This window comes from Eucalyptus grandis, chromosome 2 (assembly GCF_016545825.1).
Source record: "Eucalyptus grandis isolate ANBG69807.140 chromosome 2, ASM1654582v1, whole genome shotgun sequence".
NCBI lineage: Eukaryota > Viridiplantae > Streptophyta > Magnoliopsida > Myrtales > Myrtaceae > Eucalyptus > Eucalyptus grandis.
The window spans coordinates 9,433,905-9,445,225 of record NC_052613.1 but is presented as its reverse complement, the minus strand read 5'-3'; the positions used below and the strand labels follow the sequence as shown (position 1 = coordinate 9,445,225).

At 42.7% G+C, this 11,321-nt stretch overlaps 1 protein-coding gene and 1 pseudogene across 3 annotated transcripts; both read left to right on the top strand.

The window, feature by feature from the left end:
- Positions 1-360: 360 nt before the first annotated feature.
- On the top strand, positions 361-8,814 carry LOC104434436 (LEAF RUST 10 DISEASE-RESISTANCE LOCUS RECEPTOR-LIKE PROTEIN KINASE-like 1.2). Of its 3 annotated transcripts, XR_005548754.1 has the most exons (5): positions 361-1,589; positions 6,666-6,698; positions 6,830-7,102; positions 7,182-8,184; positions 8,769-8,814. XR_005548754.1 is itself a non-coding variant. In XM_039307858.1 (4 exons), the coding sequence occupies exons 1-4, from the start codon at positions 800-802 to the stop codon at positions 8,108-8,110; spliced, it is 2,025 nt and encodes a 674-aa protein (XP_039163792.1). In that variant the 5' UTR covers positions 364-799; the 3' UTR covers positions 8,111-8,679. The 3 variants fall into 3 exon arrangements, 2 of the variants coding, with proteins under 2 accessions (XP_039163792.1, XP_039163793.1); XM_039307858.1 differs by lacking the exon at positions 8,769-8,814 and having other exon boundaries at positions 364-1,589; positions 7,182-8,679; XM_039307859.1 differs by lacking the exons at positions 361-1,589; positions 8,769-8,814 and adding an exon at positions 4,873-5,794 and having other exon boundaries at positions 7,182-8,679.
- Positions 8,769-10,129, top strand: LOC104434427 (annotated as a pseudogene).
- Positions 10,130-11,321: the final 1,192 nt, after the last annotated feature.

The window sequence follows — 11,321 nt, the reverse complement described above, 5'->3', positions numbered from 1 at the left end:
CCTTCCCTTCACACTCCATCCTCGTCATTGTTCTCATCATCCCGATCGTTTCACAAGTTCTTTTATGCAAGGGAGATGACGGTGTCCACTATACTGACTGCCGCCACTCAAGTCTTATCTTCAGTACTTGAGGCCTAAGCAATTTCTGTCATGAAAAAGATGGCAAGCTATTGCTTCCTAACTAAAAATCCAATGTGGATAATCATCATCGTAAATCACGAGAGAAACTCGTCCAGATGAAGTTGCAGTTTGGACTGATGATATGTCAATATCACCTGTCAAATCAGTTCAAAAAAGATAACTAGGCAAAGTAAAGAGAAACTCATCCAGATGAAGTTTAGCCGCCTCAGTTCTGAGGCTCCAATCCCTTCTGTTCTCTAGTCTAGGTGATGGCCATGCTTCTGTCTAGAACGCTGCGAACGACGTTCGTGAGGTCCTTATTGAAGTTTCCTCAAAGTGAACTGTCAAGGAGATTGGCAAAGCTCGTTGATTAGTCGAGGGCTGCGAGTAGGAATTGTAAAATGGGGAAATATTAGTCCAAGTCGTCCCAAGTCAAGTTTACAATTGACCGGCAGCTCAAGGTACTTGGCTTTGTTTCCACGTGCCTTGTTCTCCTTCTTTCCTCTCAGCTTTTGTCTCCCACGCCAAAGTCTTGGTCTTCGGGAGGCCAAATCATGTGATTCTCGTTGGTGCATTGGGGTCAAGTCGTTCCAAAAGCAACATCATTCTTTATCCCTCTGCATCCTTTTCCTTTATATATGTACCCTTCTTGTTTTGCTCCAACACCATCTCCCTCCAAATGGATCTTACCATTTCGTGTTTCTCTCTCTCCTTGCTCTTCTTCATCATCTCCCTCCAAATTCACTTCCTGGTGCCTGCTTCTGGCTACTTCAAGCCGTTCCAAGAATGTGTTCCCTATCCTTGTGGAGATCAAGAAATCAGCTATCCTTTCAAGCATAATGAACGACCGAATCATTGTGGGTTTCCAGGTTATGAGCTCGGCTGTGATGGAGATAACCTGACCCTTTCCATGGAGTCCCTGAAATATTGGGTGATCCACATAGATTGGAGCACGCATATCCTTGAGGTGGCGAGGACGGATTTATGGGACGATATATGTCCTGAAACACATGTCAACACCACTTTAAACTGCAGTCTTTTCAATTACGCTTCCACTTACCCTAATTCCACCTTATTCTACGATTGCGATTCATCACCGTCCCTTCAACCTTATTATTGGTTCCCTTGTCCCTGGTCTGGAGATGGCTACTTTGCTCCCAATGCGACCATTGAAAACCCGCTACACGAGATATGCAACATCAGTGTCCCTGTCCCATTTTCACATATTGAAGCTCTCGGTCTACCACCGCCACCGAAGGACAGCGATGATAGGGCTACTATTAGTGAGTTCCTGAAGAAAGGCTTTGAGATTACCTGGATTGCCGACACATCGCAGTGCGAAAATTGCAACAAATCAGGGGGAAGATGCGGTTATGACTGGATAAGGCATCAATTCAATTGTTTCTGCCCTGATGGAGCCCATTCACCGACCTGCAACGGAAAGCGAGTTCGGGGAAGCTTCCCTTCGAGTATGTATGCTTACTCTCACCTAGTATGTGGTTTTCAATTAGCTAAAGCTGTTCAATTAGATGGATTGCTGGGCATACCCATCCCTTTGCTTGTTAATTGGAAAACGACCGCTCACGCCCCTGAATCCTGACAATCTCATTTTTCTGGTCACGATACAATTTAGACTCTCAAGTCCCAAAACTTTATCACCCCATTCTCAACGACCTTCCTTGCTTTAACTGTTGGATCATTAGGTCTGTATCTGCAAACCCACAAGATCCAATGGTTTAAATATGACAAGCGAAGATGCTCTGAGCTTACTGTAAAGTTTCACATCATGGACAAGTACTTCAAATCGGAATGCGTTAGCCTATAAGTCAAGTAACGAAAATTTTGGGTTTTACTTGTTCTTTACTTCTCGTGACGCCAACTTCTGATCCCTCGAAGGGGCTAGACTTTTTCACGGTGAGAACCTAGAAAAAGCTTCTCACCTTTCGATTTCAACAACATGGGAAGAAATCCGGAGGAAATTGCTTCACATGTTTCCTAACCACATCCTCCCCCATCGCCTCCTCCCCCAGACCCAGTTTTAACGTTCGATAGCCATCTTTTCCATTTCCCTCCTCCACGAAATATCAGGAGACCGAAACTGGTCTCGGTCAAAGTCGTCGCTCAAAAAAGTTTCCTACATTATACTGGGGAAGAATTAACCACATCCATCTTTTTCACACTTTAGTCCGGAGAAAAGAGAATAAAAAAGAATTTCTCCATCCTCAGCATGCCTCTCTGAACTCTAAAGTCTAAACAAACCCTCATTCCACATGATATTCTCCATCCATGAGAGCATGAACTCACTCAAATGGTTTAAATACAATAAGCGAAGAAGCTCCAAGTTTACCGTAAAATTTCACGTGATGGACCAATAATTTAAATTGGAATGCATTTAACCAATAAGTCAATTAACCTAAATTTTAGGTTTGATTTGTTCTTTACTTTCCGAAACACGAACTCTTGACCCCTCAAATGGGCTAGAATTTTTCCACAGTGAGAACCTTAAAAAAGGTTTCACTTTAGAATTTCAACTACATAGGAAGAACTCCGGAGGAAATTGCTTCGCATGTTTCCTGTGTCTTCCTCATCACTTCCACCCTCACACCTAGTTTCAACGCTCGATAGCCAATTAGCCATCCCTTTGATTTCCTTCCTCCAAGAAATTTCAGAAGACTGAAACTGGTCTCGGTCAAAGTCAACAGTCATAATAGTTTTCTATATTATATTGAGAAAGAATTAATCTCTTTCACACTTCAGTCCGAAGAAAGTGAATGAATAAAGAGAGAATTTCTCCAACGTCAGCTTGTCCCTCTGAACTCTAAACCCTCATTCCAATTGATATTCTCCACCCATGAGAGCATGAACTTACTCAAATGGGTGATGCGGCCACTCTCCTTCCCTCGTCCACTTCACGCTCCATCCTCGTCTTCGTCCTTGTTGTCCTCATCGTCCCACGAGTTCCTTTATGCAAGGGAGACGACGATGTCCACTATACTACCTGTGGCCGCTCTTTTAATTGTGGAGCCGTCACAAACGTAACTTATCCTTTCTGTGGAGGCGATCGACCCCAATTATGTGGACTTCAGGGATTCAAGCTCGAGTGCTATGAGGATGAATACCCTATCCTTGAGTACCAAGCACAAAAGTACCGAGTCCTCAAGATTGATCAACTTCTTCGTAGGATGACGATCCGAGGATGGATCTGATGGACGGTCCGTGCTTGGGTGAGTTTAGGAATACTATCATGATGGATTCCACTCTCTTTCATATGACCACAGCCGTTAGGAACCTCAGCATCTTCTACGGATGTTTGGCCACGTTGAAGAACATGAGCAACGAGTTCGAGTGCTTCTATGATGACTTCAGGAAGTCGGCTTTCTTCATGGATGACATCTTCTTGGACAGACCGCTCCCGGTTAACCTCACCAGCTGCCTCACGAGCATCAAGGTTCCTGTTCTTCAGAGTGCGCTCGATGAGCTTGGAAGAGGCAATATCAGCTTGCAAGAAGCTCTGAAACGAGGTTTCGAGGTTCAGTACAGTGACCAACCTGAGTGCTCGGCGTGCGCCTCTTCTGGCGGCTTTTGCGGGAGCAACTTTTTTTTATTTACCATCTAGTTTCACGTGTTATTGCCGCGACAAACCCCACGCTCATACCTGCAATGACCCTGGTACGTTCTTTTGGTGGCATTCCCAGGTGATCATTCTCAACTTCATTTGGTAGGTTCTAGTTTATATCGGCACATGAGATTCTGTTATAGACCACGTAGATTATGCACGAAATCACTAAACCTTAAGCTGCTGTGGAGTTAGTTTAGATTAGTTCCACAGAGATCATATGGCCAATGGACCCTGAGATTTTGTCCAGAGAAAAATCCGATTCAACTGAATGTGATCCGCCTGTTTCTTTTGTTGGAACTTCAATGGCGCTACTCTTTGTTTTGTCTTCCTCCATCTAAGAATATTACGCAATAAGAATTAAGGCTTTTCTTTCGTTTTTCTCTTTGGTGGCGCAAAGCAAGAGGAAATTCCAACTTAGCTACTGCTTGGCCAGCAATTCTTCGCGAAAGAGGAAATTTCAACTTAGCTACTGCTTGGCCAGCAATTCTTTGCGAGAGAGAGAGAGAGGGAGAGAGTCGTTTTCGCTGACTAGTCACGAAGGTCCCTGCGAGCCAAACACGTCCCAATGTTGAATTGTCAATGGTCAACGGAGGAGGAGCTCCTCAGGAGGGCAATTTAGATTGGACTTCCTTTTAGCCCCGATTTGACTCTTGATTCAGGCCCATGAAAGGGAGCCCAAAATGGGCCCATTGATGTGGATTTGGGCCTACAATTTAGACTATAGGATCATCGAAGTTGACATCCGTTGACTAATTCCAAGACTTAGTTGGGTCGTAAGCTATGCATAGGGTTGTGGGAACTTCGACGTGAGATAAGAATCCAGGGAAATGTGATTAATTTTTCATTCGCGCTAAAGTTTGGTATCGGAAAATTAAAAAATAAATAAAAAATAAAAAGATCAACAGCCAATAATTAAGTTGCATTGCTTAGTTAGGATATGTTCTTAATGATTAGGCAAGATCATCAAAGTCAACATTTCGAAAAAAATGTTGGTGGGTCCTCCAACCTAAGTCCCCTTTGACTAGGAAGTTTCCTGGTTTGTTCCTCTTAAGTATTTTTTTTTTTTTTTTTTTTCAAGAGGCGAAAAATTCCTCCGCGTAAGCCATGAGGCGTTTGACTAATGCGCGCCCTGGAGCCACTTTCCGTCTCCGTTCGGTATTCCTCTCTTCAAAGTCGATGAACCAGCCTGGAGTTCTAGGACCAGTTCAAACCAACCCCATTTTGACTTTTCTGCAAATTGCTTTCCACACCCTCTCCTGCCTGTTTCTGCAATCCTCTCTGCCTCCTTCCAGTCCCAAATGAATCTCCAAAGCTTCATCTGCGGAGCTTGTTGTCACCGCTTGGTCCTTGTCGTCGTCCTTGCTAGCTTAGTCTATCAGGCTGTAGCGGATGATGTGAAGTACGAGGCCTGTGCACCTTGGAACTGCGGATATGGCCTGAACATCAGCTACCCCTTTTGGATTTCGGGGGAGAAGGAGTCCTATTGTGGCTATCCGAATTTTGAGATTACCTGTGTAGAGAAATTCCCTGTCCTGAATTTCCCAGAGGGTGAGTTCATCATCGAGGAAATCTTCCATGCGAACCATTCTATCCTCCTGGTTGATGCCCTCGTGTACAATGACACCTGTGGTGCTCCGCCGCATCATATCAGCTTTGAAAGGACGCCTTTCAATCTGAGTTCCACTAATGCCGATTTCTTCTTCTACTATAATTGCACCTTGCCGCCGCCGCCAAATTTTGCATATCCAGTGAACTGTCCTAGCAACTACAACTATTCTTTTGCTCTTTTCCCCAAGGAAGCATTGCAAGATACGGCTGTGTATTCTGCTGTCGGCTCCTGCAGTTCTCCAGTTAGTGTACCTGTTCATGTTAATGCAAATACCACTAGCTTGGCGACTATGGATTACCGTAAGATTATGGAGATGGGGTTCCTTTTGAACTGGACCGCAATTGATTGCAGTGACTGTGAGGAAAGTGAGGGACGGTGTGGATTCGAGAATAATAATTTCGTTTGCTTTTGCCAAGATGGCCCTCATTCTCAAACCTGCAATGATGGTAAATGCATGGGTGATTCGGTTTTATTTTTTTTCTCGACTGAGTTTTTGGGTCCACTGTTCTGCTTGATCTTTCGTTTCTACGTGCTGTGGATAATGTGCTTTAACTTCTTCAATTTCTTCGTCTTAGCTTAGATTCTAGGCTTGCTTACTGCTGCAAATGAAACTCTCTGATCTCCTGGGTTCCAAGATAACTTATTGGAACCTCGTAGATTTTGATGTTCGCGAACGTGGAGGAATTGAAAGAAAGAGTAATGAAATGTTCGTGTTTCTTTCTGCAACAAATTACGAGTTATCAATTGGGTGTTCATGATTCAAGAAGCTTGAAAGTTCTTGCCTAAACATGAGCTGCCCACTTCTTTTTATCAGCAGGACGATAGTTCTGCTTAGAAGCCGAAAGTTTTGAGACATGTCTAGAAACATACTGCCGTATCAATTAGTGGCACAAAAGTTTTATCTATCTCCGCGTCTGATACCACATTGTTGATCATATTGCAGGGTGTTTGCTACTTTTATACCAGCAAGAAATTTTATTTTCCTGTCTTCCTGTTCATCCCCTGATGACTCTAGAAATTCAGGATTTTAGCTAATGTCCATACTCGTTAGTCAATCAGCCATATATCCATTTTTATGTGTTTCCAATTTCTTCTGGTAACATGCCACTAATTGATCCGTGAAAAGTTCAATAGGAGGATCGAGCCAAACTGGTGAATTTGTAATCTTTTCACTCGATCATGGCATTTTTTCTTTCTTGAAACGGAATGAGCTATAACCTCATGATGTGCTCTGATCTTTATTTCTCCTAGACACTTTTAAATGACCTGTTTGCACTTCATTGACAAATTTTTCACTTTTGGTGACTACTGTCTCAGGAGAATCAAATAGAAGAAAGAAACTAGTAGTAGGTAAATATTTCGACTCTCTTCCACTTCTCTACATTCTCTGCAATTTGTTCCAAATTTTTTACATTAAGCTTGCATCATTGCTCAATGGAATCAATATTTCTAATGATGTGCTCTCTCTCCCATAAAATCAGGTTTTGCTTCAGCAGGTGGAACAGCAGGCGGAATTGCGATCATAGTAGCAATTATTATCTTCATCTATCGATCTCGCCAAAGAAAAAAATATAACCAGTCATCCTTTGCCTCGAGAAGCACCTCCTCAATTTACTTCTCCAGGACAGATTCTGAGAAGGGCAATGTCTACCATGGACTGCCCATCTTTGACTACGACGAACTTAAGAATGCTACCAACAATTTCGATCCAGCAGCGGAACTAGGTGATGGAGGCTTTGGCACTGTTTTCAAAGGTAAGAGCAACACTAAAACTGTCCATAGTCAGTGAACCCGTCATCAATGATTTTGCCATAACCTTAACAAGTTTTGCAGGCAAACTTCAAGATGGGCGTGTAGTTGCAGTCAAGAGATTGTATGAAAGCAACTACAAAAGAGTTGAGCAGTTCGTGAATGAAGTCGAAATACTTGCTCGCTTACGCCACCCAAATCTAGTCTCACTGTATGGCTGCACCTCCCGGCAGAGCCGTAGACTCCTGCTCGTGTATGAATATGTGCCAAACGGCACGGTGGCTGATCACATTCATGGTGATTTAGCTAAACCCGGCTCACCCCCGTGGTCCACCCGTTTGAACATAGCCATAGAAACTGCAAATGCATTGGTGTATCTCCACGCATCTGTTGTAATCCACCGAGATGTGAAGACCAACAACATCCTGCTGAACGAGAATTTCAGTGTCAAGGTTGCGGATTTCGGTTTGTCACGCCTCTTCCCATTGAATGCCACTCATGTTTCAACTGCCCCTCAAGGGACACCAGGTTATGTCGATCCAGAGTACCACCAATGCTACCAATTGACTGAGAAGAGCGATGTATATAGCTTTGGAGTAGTCTTGATGGAGCTCATATCTTCCTTGCCAGCAGTTGATATCACTAGGCATCGCCATGAGATAAATCTATCTGCCCTGGCCATTAGCAAGATCCAAAGCCACGCCTTGCACGAGCTTGTAGATCCAAATCTTGGGTTCGATACAGACTATAGGACTGGAGAAATGATTACTGCGGTGGCGGAGTTGGGGTTCCAGTGCTTGGAGCAAGGCCATGACATGAGGCCATCGATGGAAGAGGTATTAAAAACACTAAAGGAAATACAAAACCGCGGCCACGACATGGAGAAGTCAGACCAAACGGATAATATATCGGATGATGCTGTTCTGTTGAAGAACAATCCGTTAACATCTTCGCCGGTTTCAGTCACGGCGAAATGGGTTAGCAACGATTCAACGCCCAATGCCAGTGGTTAGGTTGCCATTGCAGGAGACGAGATCTTCTGAAGATTGCCGATATGTACAGTAGTGAGGTAATGTGCATGAGTGAGGTAAAGAGGACAGCCACATTATGGTATTTTTCCTTTGTTTGTTATCATATTCTTCCATACCCGGCATCTTTACTGAGATGGGAATATTATGTGGATGAGACATAGCAGTTGGCACACTTTCGTCTTTGTTTTCTCTTCTGAATTGAGCATGAGAGCTTAGCCTCTCTTTTTGGGTAGGTACGTGACCACGAAATGGTTCAACATCGACTTCTGTAGTGTGCTGAATGTCTCGTTCGTACCATCCATTGCATTGCCCGAAAAGTTTTGTTTGGATTCTGCCTAAAACAATACATGAACCGAGAGCGATCTGATAGAATAGCCATGGCTTTTGTTCTTCCTAGTTTTTCCATGGAAGCAATTGCAGGAAATGGATTACTATACTGCCACCAGCTCCTGCTACTCTGCAGTTAGCATACCTGTTTACGTAAATGCCAATTTCCCCAGCCCTAATGGCTATGGATTTTCTTTCTTGAAATGGAATGTGCTATAACCTCATGATGTACCCTGATCTTTCTATATCTTAGACACTTTGAAATCATCTGTTTGCAATTCGTTGACACATTTTTCACTTTTGATGACGACAGTCCCAGGAAACAAAAAGATTGGTCTTAAAAGTTGGAATAGGTAATTAATTCAAGACTCTCTCTTCCACTTCTCTACGCTATCCTCTGCAATTTGTTCCGACTTTTGATAGTATGCTTCCCTCATTGCTCTATCAAGTGAGACTGTTGTTCAAAAACACACTTCATTTTCTTAGGAATGGCTGCATTAGGAGCTGGAATTGTGGTCACCCTTATCTTAATGCAAGCTTTGAAGAAGCAGAGGAGCAAATATCTCGATGGCGAAATGAAAATTAAGGGACTCATCTCTTCCAGAAGATACACCTATAAGGACATCAAGACGATGACTAACTCTTTTAAAGAAAAGTTAGGCCAGGGAGGCTATGGCTCCATGTACAAAGGCAAGCTTCAAGATGGTCAACTTGTGGCAGTGAAGCTACTAAAGAAGCTTAAAGGTGATGCAGAAGAATTTTTCAATGAAGTTGCAAGCATAAGCAAGACTTCTCATGTCAATGTTGTCACCCTCCTGGGGTTCTGTTTTGAAGGAAGCAAAAAAGCTTTGATTTATAAGTTCATGCCTAATGGATCACTCGAGAAGTTCATATTCAACAAGAGTAACACTTTGGAGCTAGATCAACAATTGAGTTGGGACACATTGTACTAGATTTCGCTCGGCATAGCTCACGGGCTAGAGTACTTGCATAGAGGATGCAAAACGAGAATCTTGCACTTCGACATAAAGCCTCATAACATTCTTCTTGACACAAACTATTGTCCCAAGATTTTCGACTTTGGTCTTGCCAAAATATGCCTAAGAGAAGAGAGCATCGTGTCATTGCTTTGTGCTAGGGGCACTGTAGGATACATTGCTCCAGAGCTGATCATAAGGAACATCGGAGGGGTTTCTCACAAATCAGATGTCTATAGCTATGGTATGATGGTTCTAGAGATGGTCAGTAAGAGAAAAAATATTGAAGTCACAATAGATCGAACCAGTGAAGCATACTTCCCTCATTGGGTCTACCGATGCCTAGAGCTTCAAGAAGAGCTTGGACTGCTTGGGATCACAAATGAGGAGGACGAAGCAATCACGAAGAAGATGATTATAATAGGCCTATGGTGCATTCAAATCGATCCAAGAGCTTGACCATGTATGACCCAAGTTGTGGAGATGCTAAAAGGAAGTGTTGAGGCCTTGTAAATTCCTCCCAAACCCATTTTTTCATCACCCTCAAGATCGCTTACAGCTTGTTCGTGTGAAAGTTCGTATCTACAATAGAGGAATGACTCAAGTTGGAATTGTTCATTATCAATTATACAAGACCAACACAGTTTGTAACAGACTAAGCAACTGCAAAATTAATGATTATTGAGCTTTTCATAAATTTGTGATTAGATGTTTAGGTTGAATTTCTACAAGTATGACTAAAAATAAGTGAAAAGTGTATTGTTGACACCGAAATTTTCATATATGGGTCTCTATTTCATTTTTATCAATATTAGGGATCTAATTTATGACATAAATTGCCCCCCCCCTAACCCAAAAATCGATCCCATATTATTTAGTATGCACATCGCTCACTACATCCCATCACGATTAGGGACATTGTGATGTTAAAATTTTCACTATGGCATGGCATAGGCATAACTGAAATAAAAATAATAACAAATAAGAATAATAACTTAGAACAAATATAAAAATAAAAAATATACAATAAAAAAAGGGAAAGGTCGTTGATCATTTTATATTTCACAGACACATTAAGTTTGTCACACCAATTCACCATGAAGAACGGGCCTCATTTTTGAAGCCCATCCGTTGAATTCGTGCATCAACCCAGGAGAGAGGCCACCCACGGCAAGGCATGTATTGGCCACTGCTCTCTCTCTCTCTCTCTCTTCAGTCACATTCGTGTAGGTTTTTTTTTTTTGGTCAAAACATCTGTGTAGGTTAGACGATATTTTTTCCTTGATTTCCATATCTTATAATAATACATATATCTAATGGACCTAGACTTAGAACCAGGGAAGACAGAGTCAATTTTCTGCAAGTATGCCTTCCCACAGTGGACGAACAACCGTTCAAGCCCTTCAGGGACAGCCTTTTAGCAGAAAACCACTCAGCTCTTTAGTTTAGAGCCTAGAGACATTCAGAGATGCCAGGATGGAAACGTTTCTAACCTACCCGAGCTACATTTCTCAGAGGATCCTACTAGGCTGGAGAAGAAGAGGAGTTTAGAAAGCCATAGAGAAGTTTTTCATAAAGCACACACTTTACTTCAGGGGACTCTGCCCAACACATTACACCCTCCTTGCCTTATATAGACAATAAGAGGTCACAAACATACAAGGACCAAGCTCATGGGTCCAGATACAAACAGAGGCACCAGAAATTTCTGGGAGGGAATTATTCGCATACTATGAATGCTGGTGGCGTACAGAACAAGATTTTCCTAGCCTAGTGCTACAGTAAAAGTGAACAGTAGCTTACTATAGTGAAAATGTACGGACTTAACGGTCTCGTCCGTCACGAGCATTGTAGTCATAGTTGGAGTCATCCGAGCTGTATACTATCGC